This window comes from Artemia franciscana, chromosome 16 (assembly GCF_032884065.1).
Source record: "Artemia franciscana chromosome 16, ASM3288406v1, whole genome shotgun sequence".
NCBI lineage: Eukaryota > Metazoa > Arthropoda > Branchiopoda > Anostraca > Artemiidae > Artemia > Artemia franciscana.
Genome location: NC_088878.1, coordinates 2785368 through 2811000, shown reverse-complemented (window position 1 = coordinate 2811000; position 25633 = coordinate 2785368). Strand labels below are relative to the sequence as shown.

Below are 25633 nucleotides of genomic sequence, written 5' to 3'. Positions count from 1 at the left end.
GAGTTTTGGGGGATCATGTCATCCCCAAAGGCATGGTTACTGGACTATTTCAAACAAAATAGCTATTTTAAAATTTTGATTGTACAATTTTGGGATAAAGAAGAGTGGTTGCCCTCCATTCTTTTTTTTTTCACTTAAAAAGAACAATAGGACTTTCAATTCCGTTTGAATGAGCCCTGCTCCAATCTCCTAGGACCATTGATTTGATACTACTCTCGGAAAAAAAAAAAGAAATAGACGCGCACCCGCGATCTGTCTTCTAGCATAAAATACAATCCAAATTTTTGCGGAATTGAGCTTGAAACCCTTACCTTTTTAGATCGTTTTAGTGGCCAGAAATGTAAATATGTCGGTTGAGAAAAAAGAACTATGTAGCTGATTTCGAAGCCGGGCCCCGGCAGTCGGCAGGTGGTAGGCTTGTATATATTTATTCTCGTTGTAAGTAGCAACCGCCATTTGAGTCGGCTTTGTTCGGGTACTTGAGAAAATCGAGGGCTCCCCAGAGAGCGCTCCATTTCAGTATCAATTGAAAGTAAGGAGCAACATTAAAACTTAAAGCGAACAGAAATTATTACGTATAGGAGGGGGTTCACCCCTCGTTAATGCCTCCCTCTTTGTGCTAAAGTTCGAATTCTGTTCCATTTTTTTAAATGACCCCTGAATCACAAAGGCCGTTTAATTAGAATAAATAGCTCTTTTGAAAGTGCTGAAAAGACCCTAGTGTAAAGAGTGAGGTATTAACGAGGGGTGAACCTCCTCATATGTGTAATAGCTTCTGTTCGTTTTAATGCTGCTCCTAACTTTCAGCTGAAAAAATTAGTTTTTTTATTTAATTTTTGATTGTTTTAAATAAAGATGGGAAATCCGGCTCCTCCTTCATGGAATATTCTCTTCCCCATAAAAAATTCCTCCATAGAAAGATTACCCCACGTAACCTACTCTCCCGACCCCCCCCCCCGACTCACCGTAAAAATCGCACCTGAATACGTCTTTATACTTCCCAATAACCAATATTGTATGTAAACAATAGGCGAAATTCATAACTTGCAGCCCTTCTCCTGGGGACCGTGGGGGGCTAAGTCATCCTCAAAGACATAGTTATTAGATTTTTCAACTATGCTGAGCCAAATGGATATTTCAAAATTTTTATCTGGTGACTTTTTGAAAAAATTAGCGTCGAGGGGGCCTAATTGCCCTCTAATTTTTTTGGTCACTTAAAAAAGGGCAACAGAATGCGATAGGGCTCGTTCGAACGAGCCCCATCGCAATGTTATAGGACCATTGGGTCGGTACAATCACCCTTGAAAAAAAACACACACATTTGCGATCATTCTTATGTCAAACGATACAAAATTCCCCATTTTTGTAGATAGGAGCTTGACACGTCTATACTATGCTTCTCTGATACGCTGAATCTGATGGTGAGATTTTCATTAAGATTGTATCACTTTTAGGAGGTGTTCCCCCCACCCCTTTTATCGAAAATAAGGTAAATTTTTTCAGGCTCGTAACTTTTGATGGGTGAGAGTTGCCGACTGCACATATCTTATGTCAAAAGGACATACTCCCATTTGTCGAGATATAGTGACATCTAAGGACAAAAAAGTGATATATTTTAGAAACATTTTGTAATTTTATGACAGAAAACCAACTATTTCCCTATTCAATATATATTTTTGCTAAAAATTGTAACTTTTCACCAAAGTAGTGCTGATGCTTAAATCTACTTATCTACTTACTTTTCCTTTTTTTTATGTTGTCTTAATCGGAGTTGCTTGCTCTTTCCTTAAGCAAATTTTCTGCAAATACCTTGAAAATTCCATGCAAATTTGTATTTTTTATCGATAAATGGTTTTATTTCTCCATATTTTTACGCTACTGTCAAAGACAATAGCCAAGTAGGCACCTTCTTTGTTAACACTAACTTCCGCCTTCTGATCGTCAGACAAAAAGATCTTATCCAGTATTACCGACTGAAAATGAAAACTTGGGATTCTTGATGTTCTGGAATAAACTCAAAGTCAAAACCCCCTGGGTGAATTTGTCTGTTTGAAAATTTTTATCAAGGAAAAAGAGCCTGTAGAGAAATTTAAGTAAGCAGAATTTTACTATAAGGTGACGAAAATGCTAATCCTTTCCCGTTCTTTTGCTTCTCCCGAGAGGACCTTTTCAGCTGTTAATTAAAACGACGAAATCGAGAAATAAACTTGGCTTTACTACCATCAATGCATTTCTGAGTGCTAAACAAGTCGTTACCAGGGACTGGACCCCCCCCCATGAGCATGATGACACATCCCAGTTGGCGAAACGGGTACAGAAAATGCAACTGCGAATATGGCCATGGTTTCTGAATCAGATAGTGATGTTTAATGCCGTATTTTTTGCCATTTTTGATGTTTTGTTTTGGACTAAGTTATGGTAGTGTGGTGTAGTTGGAACCTGAGGTAACTCGAAGTAGTACTTATGTGTTTATAATACACACATAAGAACTTGTATCGTGAATATGAGAGAATACCCGGTTTTCACGGTGTTTATACCAGACAATTAGCTTCGGCTCTGTGGGAAACTACATTATAGCTATATATTAATTGAATATTTAGTTGGTATTTTGTTTATTTTAGGTTAGTTTAGATTACGTATTTAATATAATGCGCTCTGGACGGCCCCCTTCCATAATTGTTGTAGTTTTCATAATTTTGTTACTTAAGTATTGTATTTTCATCATATTTTGTTTTACTTCATTAGCATTCACCAAAACTTCACTTCTCGAGTGTGTGTTATATAACACATAAGTGCCCTCAAAGTTTCTAAAATGATCGTAATTAATTGTTGTACTATTATGTAAAACAATATTTGAATTTTTGTCAATTTGAAACATTGTGGTTGTGTAAAACGTTGATTTGAAAAGCCACTAGATGTTAAGCTGGTTTAAAAGACTGTAAAATTCTTGACCCATATTATACCATTTGTAGGGTTGCACACAACTCCACCTGCCAAAATCCTCATGCAACAGAAAAGGGGGATTTTTATGCTAACTCTTAACAGGGAAAACGCCGCTGTCGCGGTAGTGACAGTGGTGATGCTCCAATCTAATCGAAAAAGATGTTCGTTTATCGCAAGCACGTAAATAACGAACGTAAACACGTAGGTGAAAATAAAGATCTAGAACAGAAATTTCTTTTTTTTCTCTCATAGACCACCCCTGGCACGTACGCAGGGGGGGGGCCTTCGCCCCCCCCCCCCGAATTTTTTTGAAATGTTTAATTTCCCCACGGTTTCTTGGGATTTCTGGCAAAAGTAGGACATTTTCTAAGAATCTAGATACATGTGTGAAGCCTTTTTTTTGGGATTTTACAGCGTGCAATTATCCGGTCAAATCACTGCCCAATTATTAACCCATTTTCTGTCTAACTTTTTACCCTCTTTGAAGTAATTAGCGATTGTACTGATTTTTTTTTTTTTTTGTAAAGAGAGTTTGCTTTCCACATCAAAATAGAATTATCCTTAATATTAGGGCGTTTATCCCCCCCTTTTCAGGATAAAGTACGCTTTTAATGGATTAATTTTGGAAACTATCATTTTTCGTTAAAATCAATGTTTTCGCAATAGAAGAACTACCCTCCACAGCACCCATATTGCACTGTTATCCCTAAAATTTCCCTTTCAGTGGGATATAATAGATTAATCATTGGTTCTAAATCGCTATGATCATAACCTGAGCCTAAAACGTACTTTTGAGGCTTCAAAAGTTTCCCCTTATCCGCTAAAACACTACAGATTAAAGCTAATCTGTATTTTCTGATACATGTGCTTTTTCCATTTATTTAGTTACTAAATAAAAAAAATGCTACTTTATATCTGCTGTTTCGAAGGTTTTGGCCCCCCCCCGAAAAAAAAATCCTGCGTACGTGCCTGGACCACCCCCGTCAGCTACATTTCTACTATATTTCCAAAACTCGACAAAAATGTGAAGATCAGATCTACCCATGGAAATTTGCTTTGTGCCTGAGTTCCAACCACGAATTACCAGTTTTTGAGAAAAAAAGTGAGAATTGTTTGTTTGATTAATAAACTAATTGTGCAGTGTTTGCGAAAATGTAAGATTGACCGATCAAAAAATTATTTCCACTCAATTTAATTTTTTTTTAACATCTATTCACAGCACAAGGAACAAATAAATTCTCACTTATTTTATTTAGAAATAATCGAAATGAAAAAAAAGTATACTTTCTTGGATTGTATTTATTCAAATACATAATTATTACACTTTTAAATAATATCATAAAGTAGTTTTACATTTCTACAATAACAATCACAAAATAGTCATATGTAAATAGGAAGGATGCACTTGATGAATAGACAGTAAATTATAAATATTAGGGTTCAATTTGGTTAGGAATAACCGCAGATCTCCCCGCTCTGTAATATTCAATCTGCTCCTTTTTTCCGTTAAAAAGTTTGTAAAAACACTAAAACTCTTCTCGACAAGATATGACGAGTGAAACACTATCAACAGCTTTCTTGCAACTACCCACAGTCCAGGATATTTTTCGGATATTTCTGCCTGCAACCAAAATGTTTGATGCCCTCTTTTAAATTTCACCTTCAGCTCCTCATTAGTGCTAAGCTCGAGTACCTCCTCTCGTTATGTAACATTGCCCAAATTCGTTTCATCAAATGGATTTATGATCCATGGTGGTATTTCTATCGTCAGAATATCTTCAAATCTGATATTGAAGTCATCATGCAGGGCAATTAAATATTGAACGTATGTCTGAATATCCTCATCAAGGCATTATACCTGTGACAAGTTTAAAAACTGGGAAAATTCGTGCCGACTAATATTTTACTTCATATATTTCAATTTTTCCAAGAAAAGCTGGAATTAAATGCTTTGTTTTTATTAAATTGAGACTGTCCCCTTGTAATTGTAAGTTAATGTCATTAATTTTTTTGGAACAATTCTGTGAAATACGCATTGTCTGCTTTCGAATTGATCAGGTTTTCTCTTAAATCTGGATCTTTACTTTCCAGAAACTCTAATACTGATTCTGAAATTGAGTAAAATCTTATTAAACATGAACCATACGATAACCAGTGTACTTCAGTATGTAAGAGCAATCGTCGAAATTCTTCATAATTTTCATCGCACGATTGTGCAAATAAATATGTATTCCATGCATTACTTCTTATTTTGTTAATTGCATTAATCACAAATTGAAGTGATTGGTGCAATTTCTTACTCCAATTCTTTGCTACTAGATGTTGTCGGTGGATGACACAGTGAATTGCAGTTACCTCTGGTATAAATTTTTTTAAGATGGCATATTAACCCACGATTTCACCCGACCATGGCAGAAGCTCCATCTGTTGCCACCGAAATAATGTTTGTGAATGGAATCGATTTTTCCTTTTAAAAAATCACTCAGGACAATAAGTATTGATTCACCTTTCTTGTCCGTGTTTAAAGTTTTTGTGAATAGTAACTCTTCATGAATTTCTGAATTTCTTGGTCCATAATGAATTTCATGAATTTCTTGCCATAAAAAATTGAACAAATAACAAATTGACTCGTCCAGTTGAATAGAAGAATGAGTTGTTTGCAGATAATTACACAAGAAACTTTCAATATCAGAGCTCATTTCATCAATACGTCTTTGTACAGTGTTGCTACTCAAAGGAGTTCTTTCGAGTACGTCGAATGAAGATTTGGTAGAACGTTTTTAAAACCTCTTCAACAGCAGATAAAATTAACTGTTCTCTAATGGTGTGCGGTGTTCCAGATTTCGCTATAAGTATTGAGATATTGTAAGATGCTCGCAAGCCATTCTTTCAGACGCGAAGCAAACATAGTGTGCACAGTGGGTCTCGCTTCATTTTGTCCTTTAATTTTTGAAAATATTCCAATTATTTATCTATTTTATCAGGATGACACCTTCGTAGATGATTTTCGAGCTTCGATGGTTTTATAGGGTCATTCCTCAAAACTTTGGTGCATAAAAGGCATATGGGCAACCGCTTGTCTGCTTTTGAAGGTAGAAAACCGAATTTTAAATAATCAACATTGTACTGTCGACATTTCTTCTTGGATTCAGTCATGTTTCATATCAATTACCTACTTATACATTAAAAAAAACATTGTTTTAGTAAATTTATGGCGGTCTTACTTAACAGGATATGGCTATTTCAGCAGAAAAGGAGCAATGAAAATATTAAATTAATTATTGCAATGAAATAAACAAAGAAGCATCAGCAAACTGACTCTATATCTTAAAAGCAATAAATCCCTAAAACCAATACTAGAGTTTTATGAAAACGACTGAGTCGATTTCATTTTTTTACGTTCAAAATAAATCGTTCAATATTAAATTAAAAGTATAAAGTTATACCATACAGGCAGGTGATTGCTTACTTTTTCTAACACTGAAAAACATAAACATCGATTCACTTTGCTTATCTTTTCAAAAATTCGGAAACAAGAGAAAAACGTTTATCCTTAGCATTCGTATTTATATTGGCGAAAAATCAAACAAGTTCATGCCAGAACGCAAGCACATTCACCACAAGTCGTATTTCGTCCCTTTGCGCGTCTAAAAACGTGTTGTGGAGGCGGTGACGGCAGAGGCAGTGCTTTGCAAGTCTTGACAGGTTGTAGTGATTATAAAATATGCAAGTTTTTACAAGTAACAGTTCCTAAGCTTCTTAAAATAATAGCTGCCTATGTTAATCGGTGAAGTCAATATATTGTCAGAATACAAGATTAAAAGTCGATTTTAGCCCCTTATTTGTGTGAAAATGGTCATTTGTGACGAATTTTAGTCTGGTTCCAGATGTTTATGGTGCTAAAAACAGTCAGAAATCGTAGAAAAACCACGACATTTTTATGGCCTGGAGTTAGAAGTTACTCCGAACGATTCCTTCAAGTAGAGTGGGAGCATATTTACTGTATTAAAAGGAAAAGTAAAAAAGGGAACGGACAAAAAAAGCGAAAAAAAAATGGCGGACACAATATTTTCATAGATAGAACTGTACTTTGACGACGATCCGCGTGTTGCGCAAAACGCAACATGCATGAATAAAATTAGGACATGGTACGAATGGAAGATCTCACGTGGTACAATTTTTTGGTCATTAGTACATTTGTCGAACGATTTGTAGTACTTTTTGTTTCAAAGTGTTGGCAACATTGTATTTAAATGGTTTAGATTATTGTCATTCAAAAAACGCTTTGACATAAATTTTAATGTAAAACACATCATGTAATTGCATTTTATGTGTCAATATTTTCAATTTGGTCATACGAGAGAAAAAGTGATTCAATGTGACACGTGCTATACATATAATGAAATAGTGTTGAATTAGCACCTTCGTGCCACAGGTGGCCGTCAGTATAAAATATAGCTAACATAATCGGATACTAATCAGGTTTTCCTGATTAATGAACAATTTTTTATTAAATCTTAAACGATTTTTTTTACAGTGTAGGAGCAAAACTGACCTTATACGTTCTCAATGATTATAGGCCTGTACAATGTTGATTCTAACATTTTCTTTTTTTTTATTTTAGCCATTTATTTTCAACCTGACACCTTAGATATAAAATTTGCCCTAGTGGAAGAAAAAAAAAAGTCAACATTCTTTTGTTGATCGAGCGCATAGAAATTGGAACTTGCTTCCTTCAGCTGTTGTTGATGCCGTTAATATTAAGACGTTTAAGAGTATCAAGATCAAATCAACATTACCTATTTGTGATCAAATGGATAACTTAAATAATTCAAGGACTTTTTCCCCTGGGGCTGTGGACCTTTTGACATTTAGGACAGTGTTGGTTGCCCTCTTATTATTGTCGGCCCTCAAAAAGAGTACTTAGGCTTTGAATTTCTAATCGAATGAGCCTCCTCCCAAGTTTCTATGATCACCAATACCGCACTAAGTTGCCGGGGAAAAGTTTTTAGTCCTTTGCTTGTCGTTTGTCAGGACCCATTTTCAGGTGTATGTCTTCTTCCTCCATTTTTCCTTCGGCACTGGGGTCGCCTTAGGCCCAAGGGCTTAAGGATACAAGTTCCAAGCCGACCCTTGATTTTTTTTTGGGGGGGGCACGACCTCAAACATTTTTACGTTGGTTTTTTCTTGGCCCAAGGGTTTACAGCTGAAAGTTTGAAACCGATCCGAGACAAAAAAAAAAATCGCCAATTTCTGGCCTCCTCCCTCTTACAACATGCATAATAATGCACCCCCTTCTAGTATCATTATAGTAGACCAGTCTTATACTTTGTTCGTGTGTTAGCCTAAGCATATTGTTATACTTCAAGGATATTAGTATAAATATAAGTGTATTAGTACGCTTCAATAGTATCACGAGTGTCGTTATACTTATCTTATGGTTACCATTAGGCCTCTAGTATTATATTTGCCTCTTTACTGATTATGTATGCTGTCGATTTTTTTTTATGGAACTTGGTATTAACCAAGTGACATATAGCAATCGCAAATTCTGTCGGTCTGTCGGTCTGTCTGTCGGTCCCGGTTTTGCTACTTTAGGCACTTCCAGGTAAGCTAGGACGATGAAATTTGGCAAGCGTATCAGGGACCGGACCAGATTAAATTAGAAATAGTCGTTTTCCCGATTTGACCATCTGGGGGATGGGAGTGGGGGGCCGGTTAATTCAGAAAAAATGAAGTATTTTTAACTTATGAGCGGGTGATGGGATATTAATGAAATTTGATGTTTGGAATGATATTGTGTCTCAGAGCTCTTATTTCAAATCCCGACGGGATCTGATGACATTGGGGGAGTTAGAGGGGGGAAACCTAAAATCTTGGAAAACACTTAGAGTGGAGGAATCGGTATGAAACTTGATGGGAAAAATAAGCACAAGTCCCAGATACATTTTTGACATAATCGGAACGGATTCGCTCTCTTTGGAATAGTTGGGGGAGGAGGTAATTCTGAAAAATTAGGAACAATCAGGTATTTTTAACTTACGAACGGGTGCTTGGATTTCAATGAAATTTGATGTTTAGAAGGATATCGTGTCTTAGAGCTTTTATTTTAAATCCCGACCGGGTCTGTTGACATTGGGGGGGAGTTGGGAGGGGGAAACCTAAAAGTTGGAAAACACTTAGAGTGGAGGGATCGGGATGAAACATGGTGGGAAAAATAAACACAAGTCCTAGATACATGATTGACATAAACGGAACGGATCTACTCTATTTGGGGTAGTTGGGGGGGGGGTATTTCTGAAATATTAGAAAAAATGAGGTATTTTTAACTTACGAACGGGGATCGGATCTCAATGAAAATTGATATTTAGAAGGATATCGTGTCTCAGAGGTCTTATTTTAAACCCGACCGGATCTGGTGACATTTTTGGGGGGGGGGTTGGGAGGGGGAAACCTAAAACTTTGAAAACACTTAGAGTGGAGGGATCGAGATGAAACTTGGTGGGAAAAGTAAGCACAAGTCCTAGATACATAATTGACATAAACGGAACGGATCTACTCTATTTGGGGTAGTTGGGGGGGGGGGTATTTCTGAAATATTAGAAAAAATGAGGTATTTTTAACTTACGAACGGGTGATCGGATCTCAATGAAAATCGATATTTAGAAGGATATCGTGTCTCAGAGGTCTTATTTTAAACCCGACCGGATCTGGTGACATTGGGGGGGGGGGTTGGGAGGGGGAAACCTAAAACTTTGAAAACACTTAGAGTGGAGGGATCGGGATGAAACTTGGTGGGAAAAATAAGCACAAGTCCTAGATACATGATTGACATAACCGGAACGGATCCGCTCTCTTTGGGGTAGTTGGGGGAGGGGTTAATTCTGAAAAATTAGAAAAAATCAAGTATTTTCAACTTACGAACGGGTGATCGGATCTCAATGAAATTTGATATTTAGAAGGATATCGTGTCTCAAAGCTCTCATTTTAAATCCTGACCGGATCTGGTGACATTGGGGGAAGTTTGGGGTGGGGGAACCTAAAATCGTGGAAAACGCTTAGATTGGAGGGATCGGGATGAAACTTGGTGGGAATAATAAGCAGAAGTCTTACACACGTGATTTACATAACTGAAACGGATCCGCTCTATTGAGGGGGGGGGGGTTAATTCTGAAAAATAAGAAAAAATGACGTATTTTTAACTTACGAAGGAGTGATCGGATCTTCGTGAAACTTCATATTTAGAAGGACCTCGTAACTCAGATCTGTTATTTTAAATCTCAACCAGATCAAGCGTAACTGGGGAGGGGGGCAGCTGGGGGGACCGGAAATCTTAGAAAATACTTAAAGCGGTGAGATCAGGATGAAACTGGATGGGAAGAATAGAAACCTGTCTAAGATACGTGACTGACATAACCGGACCGGACCTGCTCTCTTTGTTGGAATTGGGGGAGGGAAAATTTTGAAAATTGAGGTATTTGTAACTTACGAAAGAGTGACCAGATCTTAATGAAATTTGATATTTAGAAGGATCTTGTGCTTTAAAGTTCTAATTTTAAATTCCGACCAGATCCAGTGACATTGGGGGGAGTTGGAGGGGGAAACCGGAATTCTTGGAAAACGTGAAAATTGGGGTATTTTTATCTTACGAATAGATGATCAGATCTTAATGAAATTTGATTTTTAGAAGGAATTCATTTCTCAGAGGTCTTATTTTAAATCCCGACCAGATCTTTTGACATTGGGGGGAGTTGGAGGGGGAAATCTTGGAAAAACACTTGGAGTGGAGGAATCGTGACGATGCTTCCTGGATTGAATAAACATATGTCCTTGATACGTGATTGACAGAATCGTACTGGATTCGCTCTCTTTGGGGGATTTGGGGGGAGGGGTTCAGTGATTTGGCGAGTTTGGTGCTTCTGGACGTGCTAGCACGATTAAAATTGGTAGGCGTGTCAGGGAGCTGCACAATTTGACTTGATAAAGTCGTTTTTCCAGATTTGACCATCTGGGGGGCTAAAGGGAGAGGAAAAATTTGAAAAAATTAGGTATTTATAACTTACGAGTGGGTGATCGGATCTTAATGAATTTTGATATTTAGAAGGACATCGTGACTCAGAGCTCTTATTTTAAATCCTGACCGGCATTAAGCCTCTTATTTTCCTTTTAAAATCAATCTATTGATTCATAGAATTTTGTTAGATCTCATACCATATGATCTCTTGGCTCTTAGCTCTTCTCGCCTCGTCACAAGTGCCATATGAGCTCTTAGCTCTTGTTTCAGGCTCTAGTGCTTATCTTTATTGATTTATATTTTACGGACCAATAATTTTCTTTCTGCTACTAATATAGATAAAGAAATTTGAAAAAACTATGTTACTCCTGTCGAAAACTCATCACAACACCTAGCCGCCAGAGGTCAGCACAGCTGCATATGGCTCTCATCCGCCCAAATTTGTCAAAGCTTAACTCTTATTTCCTTCCACGGAGTTTTAATTTCATTTTAATATTTTCTTGTTAATTTCAGTCTTTTCAATCTTTATATCAATTTCAATATTAATTTCAGTTTTTAATCTTAATATTAATTTATATTAATTTCTTAATTATTGTAAATTAATTTACATATTAATTTATATTTTATATTTATATTTTGTATTTATTTATTTTATTAATATATATTAATTTATTTTACTTTATATTATTTTAATTTAATTTATAATATTGTTTATATTAACTAATATCATTAATGATTATATAATTCAATATTAATTTCAGTCTTTTCTTATTAATTAAAGTTTTAATTGCGTTTCAATTTCTTACAAACTCTTTAAATCCCATTTGAGGAAAATCTGCATAACCTTTGGCCCCAGATGGAATAGAAAAGTATCATTTTTGGAGTCGATGTCATATGTGAAATTGATCCTAACCATCTTGACCTTTATTTCCCTAGAAAGTAGGAACGAACCACATTTTCTTCCAGTTCATTATCGGAGGAAAACAGAGACTGTGCTTTTGAATATATTGAGACTAAAATTGTTCTATCTTTTTGCTGGTTTTAACACTTAGCACCAAAGAACCAATCAGGTTTGTTTTACTGGGTACAAAAAGTGCCTAGCTTGACCATCAGGATACAAGGTGCGCATCATTTCAAACCGTGACGTTAATTCATAAAAATTAGGAGATGGCTAGCAATTTTTTCAAAATTTATTAGGTGGTGGCAATTTTGTCAGTGAAAAAACCTATAAAAGGTGTTTTTCAATGATTTTTTTTTCAAATATAGGGGGGAAACAAAAATCTAGGGGAGCACATGCTCCTCTCTGTCCCCTTCTCTATTGATGCTACTGTTTTTGAAAAGGTGGAGTTAAATGCCCCCCCCCAGAAATATGGGGCTTATTAACTGGCTTACAAAAATACATCAGAGATGTAATCCAAAGGAATTTTAGCAAACTGTTAACGGCCAAGAAGAGGACAGTAGTCTCTCTTTTCCTCTTAGTCATAACATTTATAAAAATAGTTTTTTTTTTCTATTTCTAGAATTGGAGGTGAGTCGCTTGCCGTGGCCCAGAACACATATGCTGTTGGCTGGTTCAAAGGAAAAGAGCTGAACATGGTTTTTGGATTGCAGCTAAGCTTTGCACGCGTTGGTTCAACTGTCAACTTTAACGTGATGGGGCCCCTTTATCGATATGTTAATCAATTTTACCAAGGGTCACTTTGTACTGGCGTTACTTTGATGATTGGTAAGTTAAATTTCAAGTTCAGTTTTTTTGAAAATATTGCCTTTTTTAAATCTTTTTTTTATAATAAATATTCTGTTTTCTTTGTTTACTTCGCAAATGTGGCAATGGGGAGGGGGGGGGCTTTGCTATTTTGGAGTTTCGGTGCTTTATGGTTTTCTCTTTTCCCTATGTTTTCTTATTAGTTTGTACTCATACAAAGTGTAAAATATAATTTAAGTGTAAATTACTATTTTTCAGTTTTTTTCCCCCGTGAGTGAAACCCTTGGCACGTTCTTGTGTTATGATATTACACGACTCGGACTGAACTCAGTCGGTTTCCTTTTGTTTCACTGAACGTGTCAACCAAGACTGTCACTCCTAGAATTTTCTCCAAAAACCTTTTTCGCAGCCTATATATATGTATATATATATATATATATATATATATATATATATATATATATATATATATATATATATATATATATATATATATATATATATTTGAATTGTATTATTATTATCCTACCCCCTGAAAAAGTACCTGCGTACCTTGTTTTCGGCTATGTTGATTGGGAGAAATATTTCAAGAGTTTTTTTTTATATCATCTTATCAAATTCATTAATTTTTAAACATAATTGATTTCTTTAAATGAGGTTGATAAAAGTGTTTGTATATCGGTGCCTCCTTCCACTTATGCAAACATGATTTTACTCGTATATATTATCCTACAGCTGCTGTCTTTTGTCTGATGTCGCTACTGAGCTCTATTATTCTTGGACTATTGGATAAAAGACGAGACCGCATTTTGAAAAAGCAAAGTACCAGCCAACCAAAAGAGGAAGAAAAAATACGTCTTTCTGATGTGAAGGATTTTCCGACCACTTATTGGATGATGTCGCTCGTGTGCATGTTCTACTATGCAGTCATTTTTCCTTTTATTGGACTTGGTCAGTAAGTGAATATATATATATATATATATATACTAGCTGTTGGGGTGGCGCTTCGCGCCACCCCAACACCTAGTTGGTGGGGGCGCTTCGCGCCCCCCCCAAGCCCCCCCGCGCGCGTAAGTCGTTACGCGCCATATTAGTTACGCGCCATATTAGTTACGCGCCATTGTAGTTGTGTCCCTGTGTCCCACCTGTAAATATAGATAGATTTATATATGTGTTTCAAACTACGTAAAAATTGCGAATATACAACATTCTTGGCTTTCCCATTGTCTGTCCATATACAAAGCCGTATGTACTAATAATGACGTCATATGCAAACGTTCTTTTTACAAACAAACAAACATGCATACACACAACTCGTTTTTATATAGATAGATAGATAGATAGATACAATACAAATTAACTACGTAAAACTTGTGAATATACAACAGTCTGTTCCGAAATACAACTAACTTCGTAAAACTTGAGAATATACAACATTCTTCGCTGTCCAATTCTCGCTGCATATAAATAGATTGTCAGGTTTACCGACCCTCGAACATGCAACGTACAATTGTCCATGGGAAAAACAATCAGTATTAAGATCAATACCACATTTTTCTAATGATTGACCTTGAGCTTTGTTAATGGTGATTGCAAATGCTAATCGAATTGGGAATTGCAATCTTTTAAATTGAAAAGGCAGATCTGTTGGAATCATGGGAATGCGAGGAATAAGAACAGCCTCACCCTCAAAAGGCCCTGTCAGGATTGTGGCCTCTATTAGGTTTTCCATTGTTTTTTTTACGGCAAGTCGAGTGCCATTGCAAAGCTTTGGTGGGTTTATGTTACGTAACAATATTATTGGTACGCCTATTTTTAGTTGTAGCACGTGTGGTGGAAACCCTGAAAGATCTATGGAATTTAAAAATTCAGATGGATAATTAACCGCTTCATTTGGTTCCAAAACTGTGTCGACTGACTTGTAAAGGACTGCCTGGTCTTGAATCTTGGTCAAAACAATATTGTTGATTTCGTGGACGTCTATATTCTTGGGTGCGAGAATCGCTCTTTCACTTAGCCATTTATTATTTTTATAATTTTTTAGAATATTCGGAAATATATTTTCAATCAATTCATTTTTGGACGTCACTAAATTACAGAAATCAGCAGGTAGTTGTATACGTCCTGAAATTGAGTCTACTGGGAGCTTTCCGTTTCCCATTGCTAGCAATTGATCTGAAAATGTTTGACCAGAGTCATCGTTTTGCAATCGGACACGCATATTTGTAGTTAATTTTAATGTTTTTACGTGTGCCCATAAATTAGAATTTTTCAGGCAAGCATTCATTTCGTCTGCAGGAGTTGATCTAGGTATTATAGGTAATGTTTGCCTGAAATCTCCTGCAAGCAATATTAATGTGCTGCCAAAGGGTTTCGAATTCCCTCTTAAATCTTTCAAGCATTGATCCAGAGCCTCGAGCGATTTTTTGTGTGCCATTGTGCACTCATCCCAAATAATAAGTTTTCATTGCTGCAATACTTTACCCATCCCAGATGATTTGGAAATATTGCACGTGGGAGTTTCTGTAGAATGCAAGTTCAGAGGCAATTTCAAAGCGGAATGAGCAGTTCTTCCACCAGGCAGCAATGTTGCGGCTATTCCGGACGACGCAATTGCCAACGCTATATCATTTTTAGATCGAATTGATGCCAGAATCAGTTTTATCACAAACGTTTTACCAGTACCTCCTGGCGCATCCAAAAAGAAAATTTCTCCAACGTTGTTATCGACACAATGCATTATCGTATCATAAATGTCTTTTTGTTCCGACGTTAACTTGGAAATGTTATTTTGTACATACGACAATAGATCACTCGTACTGTAACTTTGTTCACGATCCAATTCTACACATGTCGAAACAGCAGCGATACGGTTAGGTGAAGGCATTCCCAAACCCTGAAGAGGTTTGTTTGCCATACTTATGCAAATATCTTCTATAACAACTAAAGTGTAGTTATAAATTTCTGGTGTAAAATCAAAAGTCATGTCTGACGTCTCTAACTGTTTTCGATGAAGTATATCTTCGGACATTTTTGACTTATATTTTTCCCATAACTCTGTAGGAGCTGATGGAGAGCAAGTTGTTAAAATGATGCCAAACAATGCACGAATTTGACTTGGGGTTGACGTTTCGCACGCGTCATTGATGCAGTTATCCCAGTGTTGGTCATTCTCCAATAAATTCAGAGCTTGGCATGCACTACGGTAAGTGTCATGTATAGTACCATTTACAGTCCTCAAATACTCAAAGGATGTCGGACCGGGTACATTCACCAAAAGCAGGCGTAGAAAGAAGCATTCATGTTGATTGGGGTGAACGGTGTAGAGTCTTCCTATCGTGGTATCTTTGAAGATGGTAGGTTGGCCGTCGACTGACTTACCCTGTTTTCGACGTTCAAATACTTTATTTTTAGTATTCCACGTGTAATACGAAGGCACTTCAGTATACAGCAGTTTTTTCGCAAAAGAATCATTTTTGCAAAGCGAAAAAAAAGCTGTTAATGTTGTATCCGGTGGATTCAGGACTCTTTGTTGCACGTTGGTTTCCGTGAAATAAACACGTTGACCATTCTGTAAATGTACCGCTAAGTGAACAACAGCTGGACTACGTTCATGTATCGGAAATGAAAGAATTCGCCAAACAGCTTCATTACTGCTTATGTATCTTCCAGCCTGATATTCTACGATTTCATCGAAATCTTTGATTTCGGACTGCAAGCCAAAAACTGCCATGTCACTGCCTTTGTTGACGTATTTACATATATATTTTATTGCCTTTACGGAGTTACAGTATTCAACGTTTATATGTGCATTAAATGTTTTGGATAATAAAGGGGAATATGGAACAACCCACTGGTTATCTACTTCGATGGTGGTACCGTTACGCTTCTTTATTATTGCTGTTTTACCGCCATCTTCAGTAGATCTTCTTCTATATTGTGGGTAACCATCATTGCCAGTAATTGTTGTGGGTACTAAAAGTCGAGGATATTGCTTTGTGCACCTTCCTTTGGCCATGCATGGTGAATTTTCGTTCAGTGCACCGCAAGGTCCATGTATCATATTTTTTACAATAATATCATGTAACCCCTTATCGACATTTTTATCAGGTATTTCAGCGGAAATCACATCATCAATTTCGTTTGAAGTAATTTTTTTATGTAGCCAGATTAGTATATGTGCGTGTGGCAAACCTCGTTTTTGCCATTCCACTGAGTACATCCAGCATCGCACTGACCCAAACACTTCATGTTTTACAAGGTAGTTTATCAGTGATTTCAACTTTTGCCGGAAGACACGTGCCGTAATGTCATGCCTATGAACCGCCGATTGTCCTTGAAGTAAAAGCTGCAGTATCTCGTCCCAAGATTGATTACATGTAAATGTAATAAATAAATCTGGACGACCATAGAGACGAACATACGCAATAGCATCTTGAGCATATTCATGCATATGACGTGGACTGCCAGCATATGACGAAGGTAAAATTGTTAATCTTCCAACGTTTGTGGTATTACCGTCATTTATAACTGCATCTCGCAAATGAATGTATTGTTCAGAGCGGAGCTTGGTCTGATTCAGGCGGATATATAGCAAACGTTCTGATTCAATTTTTGCATACATATCCACGACAAATTGGTGAAACAATTCACGGCATTTTAAAATATAATTTTCTTCATCCTGCCGAATCATTAGTCTATAGGAATAATAATGCATTGCACTGCATTTCTTATTCATTTCTTTGTTAGTGGCTGGATTCATCAATTTAATATTAAAGTGATAGCCGTCGGCTCCATCCCAAAAAATGATAGGATATTGTAGGGCATCGTAGCATCGATGAGTTTCAGCAATTCTTAACAACTGGGCGTTTCGCTTATGTAGAATAATATCTCGAGGTAAAAACTGATCACCGACCATAACGATTGCCACTTCGTCGATAGTCGGAGCATTGTATCTACGCACATGTTGGCCAGGAGGCGTTTTGTCAGCGGAAATAACAATTTTATGAGTATCAGTAGGCATCAAATCGATGGCTGTTTTGAACAGACGCACTAAATTATTATTTTCGTGGAAAAGATGTTGCAATTGGGAAACGATTGTCCTTTCAACGTTGGGAGAAATTTCGCAACGTGCATTCAATTCAGAATTTCTATCACTGATGAAGTACAATTGTAAAAATTTATGATTCTCGCCTAATAATGGTAGAAGGGACCCTGCTTTATGATAAATTTGCCCTTTTACTTTAAAAGTAGACATAAATTGATCTGGATTTTCGATTTGGGCTCCAAACGACGTCATTTGGAAACATGAGTTGTATTGTCTGATTTTTGACAAAAAACGCTTAGATTCTGACGTAGTTCCAGTAAGGAAAGTCTTCAATGGCTCTGGTGGTGCAGCCAATAGAGGAAGTTTAACTTTTCCTGAGGCGCAACACATTCCCATTGTTTCACCATTGAATTTCAAGGCCTTGCAATAGGGACAAATTTTGGACATTGTCCCGATTTGAACACAGCTACTCAAGCTATAATCATCGACTGGGTTGTACCTGAATGCCAGGCGATAACTTTCAGATTGCTCTGATTCCTCGGCACGCTTTCTTTTCTTACTTTCTCTATCAGCAGCAAGCCTGATTTCCTGCTGGTCTTTTGATTCCTCGGCACGCTTTCTTTTCTTACTTTCTCTATCAGCAGCAAGCCTGATTTCTTGCTGTTCTTGTAATTCCTCGGCCCGCCTTCTTTTTTCACATTCTGTTTTAGCAGCAAGTCTGCTTCTGCGTTGCTCTGGTAGTTCCTCGGCATGCTTTCTTTTTTCACTTTCTCTTTTAGCAGCAAGTCTGCTTTCGCGTTGCTCTGGTAGTTCCTCGGCATGCTTTCTTTTTTCACATTCTCTTTTAGCAGCAAGTCTGCTTCTGCGTTGCTCTGGTAGTTCCTCGGCATGCTTTCTTTTTTCACATTCTCTTTTAGCAGCAAGTCTGCTTCTGCGTTGCTCTGGTAGTTCCTCGGCATGCTTTCTTTTTTCACTTTCTCTTTTAGCAGCAAGTCTGCTTTCGCGTTGCTCTGGTAGTTCCTCGGCATGCTTTCTTTTTTCACATTCTCTTTTAGCAGCAAGTCTGCTTCTGCGTTGCTCTGGTAGTTCCTCGGCATGCTTTCTTTTTTCACATTCTCTTTTAGCAGCAAGTCTGCTTCTGCGTTGCTCTGGTAGTTCCTCGGCATGCTTTCTTTTTTCACTTTCTCTTTTAGCAGCAAGTCTGCTTTCGCGTTGCTCTGGTAGTTCCTCGGCACGCTTTCTTTTCTGACTTTCTCTATCACCAGCAAGTTTTCTGGCATAGACTCTTTGAGCATCTTCATCAGTCATTATAAACTTAAGCATTAATAGAATTCTACACGAACATCCGTCTTATATAACTTGAATGACGTCACGCCTTCAAAGCAAAAATGATGCCTTCAAAGCAAAAATGATGGCAGCTAATTTCATGACGTCAGCCGAAACATGACGGCGAACATATGTCTTATATAACTTGAATGACGTCACCTTCAAAGCAAAAATGACGGCAACTAATTTCATGACGTCAGCCGAAACATGACGTCACCTGACACATCCATCCACACATCCATCCACACATCCACAGACAGACAACTTATTTTTATATATATATATTTGTAAAAAAAAAATTTGTGTCATGCATACATTTTTCATGGTTTATACTGATTTATCTCGACGTTCTTTCCCACTGGGTTCAGTTTTACTTTATTTTTTTTATTTGTATTCTTTCGTTTTTCTTGTTTCTTTATGCTACCACTACCCTCTTGTGCAGTGTCCTCAACTTAAAAAAAAACAAAAAACTAAGGAGATAAAAAAATCATGTGTTTTTTTCTTGTCCTTTTTTTGGTGAAATAGGCCCACAGAACACCAGAGACACGAGTTTTATTTGTATTGATAAATGGTATTCTCAAACGTTTCAGTGTTCAAGGTCAGCTCAGCATTAGAAAAACATGCAAAGATTAAATTTATGACCAATTTCTACTCTCTAAAAAAATAAAAAAGAGAAAACAACTAAGATACAAACAGCTCACCGGTTCATGTTTATGTTTCTTCCAAAATACGTTGCAATTTAAAACAGAAGGGAAACTTTTGTTTAAGTAGTTCTTTCCTCTTTAAATATTTTCTTAAACGTTACAACGCGTGAAAAAGTGGTATCAAATGTGAAGATAAATATATCCTACACTTATATTATGCACGTGATTGAAGTGTCCCTGGTAAAAATGTTAGTGAGATGAAAGAATGGAAACTCTTTTCGCTTGCTATTTTTTGCAGTTGTCATTGATAAGGTCAATAGCAGTGATTGGAAGATGTTTCTAGATATTTTCGATTTATTTTAGTCAAAACAAAGCTCTTTCATCCTCCCTCCTCCTCTCCATAAGACCAAAAATGCAGAACTATACAAATTTCTGGGACATAAATATATGTTTTATTTTTGCTCAGAACCACCAGTTTTTCCAGTTTTATAACTAGTTTTTTTTTTGTCACTGGATAGAAACTGATTTTTTTCCAGTTTTTCCAATAACTTCAGACCAGTTTTTTTTTTTTTTTTTTGTTAAAGCGCTTTATTTGTATTAAATTGATACTTGAAGGATATGCCAAGAAGCATGGTATTTGGGGACTCCGAGTACATAATTATATTATTAGAATTATGCGCCTTGGAAATTTACAAGGTTGCACTTTCTCTTTTGCCTAAAAATTTTATGTTCATGTTTCTTCTCCAGAGGTACCAATTCACGAAAATGCTGGAAGGCAAGTTATTTTTCAGAATTTAGGGGAGGAATTTGGATTTTTTTTTTTCGATGAAAATATCCAAAAAGTATTTTTCAAGATCTAGGACGACGGGAGGGTACTATGGGAAGAAATAATTGATTCTCCAGGATTGGAGCCCCTTTGCTTGTCATTCAGAAAACCTAAAATCCATTTATAATCCTCCAAATTTTTCTATCTGTATCACGGCTACCACCATCATTGCTTTTTTGCCCCCCCCCCCTGGACAAAAAAGCATGATATGCCCATGATCTGCGGTTAATCCTTTTTGAAGTTGTCTTTACTTTTTGGGAGGATCTATTTTTCATAAGTAGATCCTTTACGCTAAATTTTGAAATTGGACCTCTGTGGCCTTCGCTTATGTAAGTATTAATGCCTGTCAAGTTCCCTTCATTAACTTGGTGGATGCCAGTAGGTGGCACTGTCTGAAATTCATACAAGCGGAATACAGCTGTCTAGTCCCTCGCATATAAATCAAACTTAGAATGATATTTGTTTTATTCATGTTTCTGTTTGATTTTTAAACTCATATCGAAATTCGAATTTTTTTGAATTAAATACTGTATATATTAAATTGGCTTATAAAGAAAAGGTTGTACTCTTGTCAACTATTCTGTCTTCTATTATTTTTTGAAAAACATGAAATTATTTTTCATTCAGGTTCTTTTAATTAGACACTGACTCACCATTGAATAATATTATATTGCACAGGATCCGTGCCTTTGCTTACCCTTTCAAAATGCCTGTAACAATTAACTGCGATAATTTCTTTAATGACCGTAATTTCTTTGCTCTATTGAACGTGGTTTGAACATCAAAATGAATTTCTTGCAAACCTATGGAACACTTAAAACCAACCAAAATTGTCGTTAACTTTTAGCAATATTGAACTCTGAAGCACAAAAAGCACGTAATTAATTATAATAGGTTTCAATAATTGGCTTTGAATCCGATTCAATAATTACAATTGGCTATAGAACGCCAAAAATGACAAAAACCCCTTGCAATAACCTAATTGGATGTGGGGTTAGGCTATTCGTCGCTTGGAAGCCCATGCTTCCATAAAGCCCATTAATGGGTGAAAATTTTAGCCTTTAGGCTTTGGGATAATTAGAATTTGAGATCGACAACCTCTCTTACAATACCTGGTGGGTTCTTTCAGCATATAAGAACCGGGACCACAAGAACCAATATTCAATATAATAAAAGGATTTTTATTAGTAATCTTATTTTATTATTGTGCACTGAGGGCGGTCAAGCCGAGGTCTTAGCTGAAATATTCGCATTATAGTCTACGTTTTTCATTTGTTTCCCTCTTCTTTCTGTTTTTTTTCGTCTTGTATCTATCAGTACGCTGCTGACAGCGTCTTAAGTTCATGTGAACCCATTTAGGACTGCACAAGAATAATTTTTGTTGTTTCAGAGTGCCAGTGTTACCAACAGTGGTACAATTCTACCATTTTCGTACATTTCACCTCTACTGGTATAATTTAGGACAATCACACAAAATTTGGTACATTTTAGAAATATATGGTACAATTTGGTCTTAATCTCAAAATTTTGATCCGATGAATTTAGGAAAAAAATGAGTGTGGGAGGGGGCCTAGTTGCCCTTCGACATTTGATCACTTAAAAAGGACACTAGAACGTTAAATCTGTTCGGGTGAGTCCTTTCGCAAAATTCCAGGACCACTGGGTCGGTAAAATCATGCCTAAAAAAAAAGAAATAAAAAAAAATACATCGGTGATCTTTCTTCTGGCAAAAAATAAAAAATTTCACATTTTGGCAGATAGGAGCTTGAAACCCCTATGGTTCTCTGGTGCGATAAATCTGATTGTGTGATTTTCATTAAGACTATGGCTTTTAGAGGGTGTTTCTCTTTTTTCCCAAATAACGCAAATTTTTCTCAGGCTCGCAACTTTTGATGGGTAAGACTAACCTTGATGAAACTTTTATATTTAAAATCAGCTTAAAAATCAGATTCTTTTGATGAATTTATTGGTATATCAACATTCATTTTTTTAGAGTTTCGGTTACTATTGAGCCGGGTCGCTCCTTACTGACAGTTCGTTACCACGAACTGTTTGATTCAACCAAGAAACACATAATGTAATTTAAAATCATCGCTTATTAGTGCCTTGTAAAGGGCATTGGTGGATGGTATATTATCTACAAGATAAAGGTTAAATGTCCCATATTTTTCTAGAAGACATTAAGCCACACTCTCCGTCGCCAGTCATCTCGTTTTGTTAGGGTAAATCAGACAGCGCTCAGCTTTATCTTGAATTGCTTGGCCCTGCCTAAATTTTTTTTTCCATTTTGGGCTAAACGCAGTAAAACTGAGAAACATCATGACTGAACTGCAAAACACACGGGTCTAAGACATCACACGAATGTTGGTTACTTTCAATGCTGCAACTATCTCGTATTCACCTGCTTTTAAAATTAATTTTTGCGGTTGAATTTGTCCTTGCCGAGGCTATAAGGTGAACAGTAGATTTGTCTTTTTCTTTTTTTCCTGACTGCTTTATTTACTTTTTAACTTTCACTGCAATTGCTGTCCTCATCCATGTGTCTCGCTTTACAAGTCAGTGTCAGTTTCTTCCCTGGAGGAGCCTTAAACGACCCATCTGACTCTTCAAAAGAGCTAATAGCATTAACACGATTAATGTTGAATTCACTTTCTTGTGCTGAGTATCTGATTTAACTACATCACAACCTGGGTTTCTTGACTGTCTTCTTATGACAAAATGACAGAGATATAATATTTGTACTAGAAATCTTTAAAACAGAAGTATCGTGCTTGACAAAGGTCTGAAGACTCGATTTTTACAGATTTTTTCTTCACCAGAATAAGCTACCCCTGTCACTTCTTCAACAGCCTCACTTGCAAGAATTCTCACCAAGTTATTCATGGGAATTTGTACTTATAGTAGGAACAGTAAACAGGACTGGGAAAGAATAATTTACTAGTTTGTTTTTAATAGTTTTCTCTTAGCCGGACAGATTCTTTGTTTAGCTACAGTGTATTTTAATAGATTCCAGAGCTTCAGTTAACTTCCCATCCACTCTACGCTCAACAAGTAGTAATGACCTTGAAATGGGAGCTAGAAAACACGTCTCTAGGGCATAATTTAGGGTCTGAGTTGATTCCTGAAAGTTTGACTCTCCTAGTGCAACTATTTTCAAGAGAGTGAAACGCCATTCAGCTGGAATTATATCAAACAAACTGTAGTAAGGTAACGAACTGTACGAACTGTAGTAAGGAGCGAGCCGGCTCAATAACAACTGAAACTCTAAAAAACGGAATTTTGATACCAATAGACACAGCAAAGAATCGTATTTTAATGCTGATTTTAAATATATGTCTGATCAAGTTTTATCTTGTACATAGCCCTACTGTAAAAGTTTCAAGCTCCTATCAACAAAAATATGGAATTTTGTTTTTGTTTTTGCCAGAAGACAGATCACGGATATGTTTTTATTAGTTTGTTGTTTTTTTTTTTTTGCCTTTTTACAGAAGGGATCTTCTCGATCCAGTGGTCCTATAATGTCATGAGAAGGCTCATTCTAACGGATATTAAATGTTCTAGTGTTATTTTTAAGCGACTAAAAAATGGAGGGCAACTAGGCCCCCTCTCACGCTCATTTTTCCCAAAGTAATCGGATCAAAATTTCAGGGCAGCCGTTTTGTTCAACATAGTCAAAAAATATGATAACTATGTATTTGAGGACGATTCCCCCCCCCTCCAGTTAATGGGGGAAGGGCTGCAAGTTATGAACTTTGCCATTGTTCACATATAGTATTGGTTATTGGGAAGTATACAGACGTTTTCAGCGGGGGGGGGGGGGTTGTGGTGAGGAGGGGATTCCCTTTCATGAAGTGGGTGCTGGATTCTCAGCATTATTTGAAAAAAAAAAACAATGAGAAATAAAATTAAAAAAGAAGTTTTTTCAACTGATTGTAAGGAGCAACATCAAAACCTAAAACGAACAGAAATTATTCCCTATATGAAAGGGGTTGTCCCCTCCTCTTGACGCTAAAGTTTGACTCTTTCACAACTCTACGTTTAAAACAATAAAACACGTTAGCGTAAAGATTGGGGCGTTGAGGAGGGGACAGCCCCTTTCACATACGGAACAATCTCTGATCGTTTTAAGTTTTCATGTCGCTCCTTATGTTCAGTCAAAAAAACTTGTTTTTTTTTATTTAATCTCATCCAGAGTTTATCCTATCTCTGCTTATTATAGTAGTTGAAGACTAGAAATATGTTTATACCCACCATCTTAAACTTAGGATGTGAATATAGGCTAAAATAGAAATAATAAAATATATTTTCTGGACCTGCAACAAACATAAAATTGAGCTGAGTGACGTAAATCCTACGACTGCTTTCTATTGGATTTTCTTTGAATTCCCTTCTTTATTAATATAGGTAATATGGTATAAAGTCAGCTGCCCTGATTGGCTATTATGATATGCAATAAATTCGGTATCCACTTACAATCAAGTCTGTTGAATAGCATTTCTCATCAGAATTTGCCTCACTGTATTTGGAGCGCAAACATAGATAAATCACAAAATCTTTTGATAAAATCACTAAATTTTTGGGAAAATCTCCAAACTTGGGGATAAATACGAACAGTGGCAACCCTGCGTTAGTTTTGTCTCTTGAATGCATTCTGTTCTTCTATGGCCCGCAGGCATCATGCGATAAAACTTTTCTATACTTTTTGAAACATTGCTTCTACTCACAGCCTATATAGACACCAGTTGCGCAAACATTTTTCAAAAGCAACACATAGCTATTGTCGCGACATTAATCGACGCTGCATCAAAACCAAACACTCTTGCAGTTAGAAACTGGATTCCACAGCCTATATAGACACATTATTTATGATAACATTACGCACCCATGGTGGTCTTAGTTTGACTCTTTCTTTCAATTCTACTGTCTAAAACAGTAAATAACTTTAGCGTAAAGTGTGGGACAATGAGGAAGGAACAGCCCCTTTCATGCACGGAGTAATTTCTCTTTGTTTTAAGTTTTAATGTCGCTCCTTACTTTCAGTTAAAAAAAACTCGTATTTTTTAATTAATTTCTGAACGTTTTTGAATAATTAAACCGAAATTTGTGTATTTTTTTTTTTTTGTTAAAT

The 25633-nt window shown here is 36.5% G+C and overlaps 1 protein-coding gene across 1 annotated transcript in view; it reads left to right on the top strand.

Moving 5' to 3' along the window:
- Nucleotides 1–25633, top strand: part of LOC136036901 (major facilitator superfamily domain-containing protein 1-like) — a 118229-nt gene that overhangs the window by 74621 nt on the left and 17975 nt on the right. The window contains exons 5-6 of the mRNA XM_065719277.1: nt 12478–12683; nt 13398–13617. Coding sequence (XP_065575349.1) covers nt 12478–12683; nt 13398–13617 — 426 coding nt within the window. The remainder of the gene's footprint in view (nt 1–12477; nt 12684–13397; nt 13618–25633) is intronic.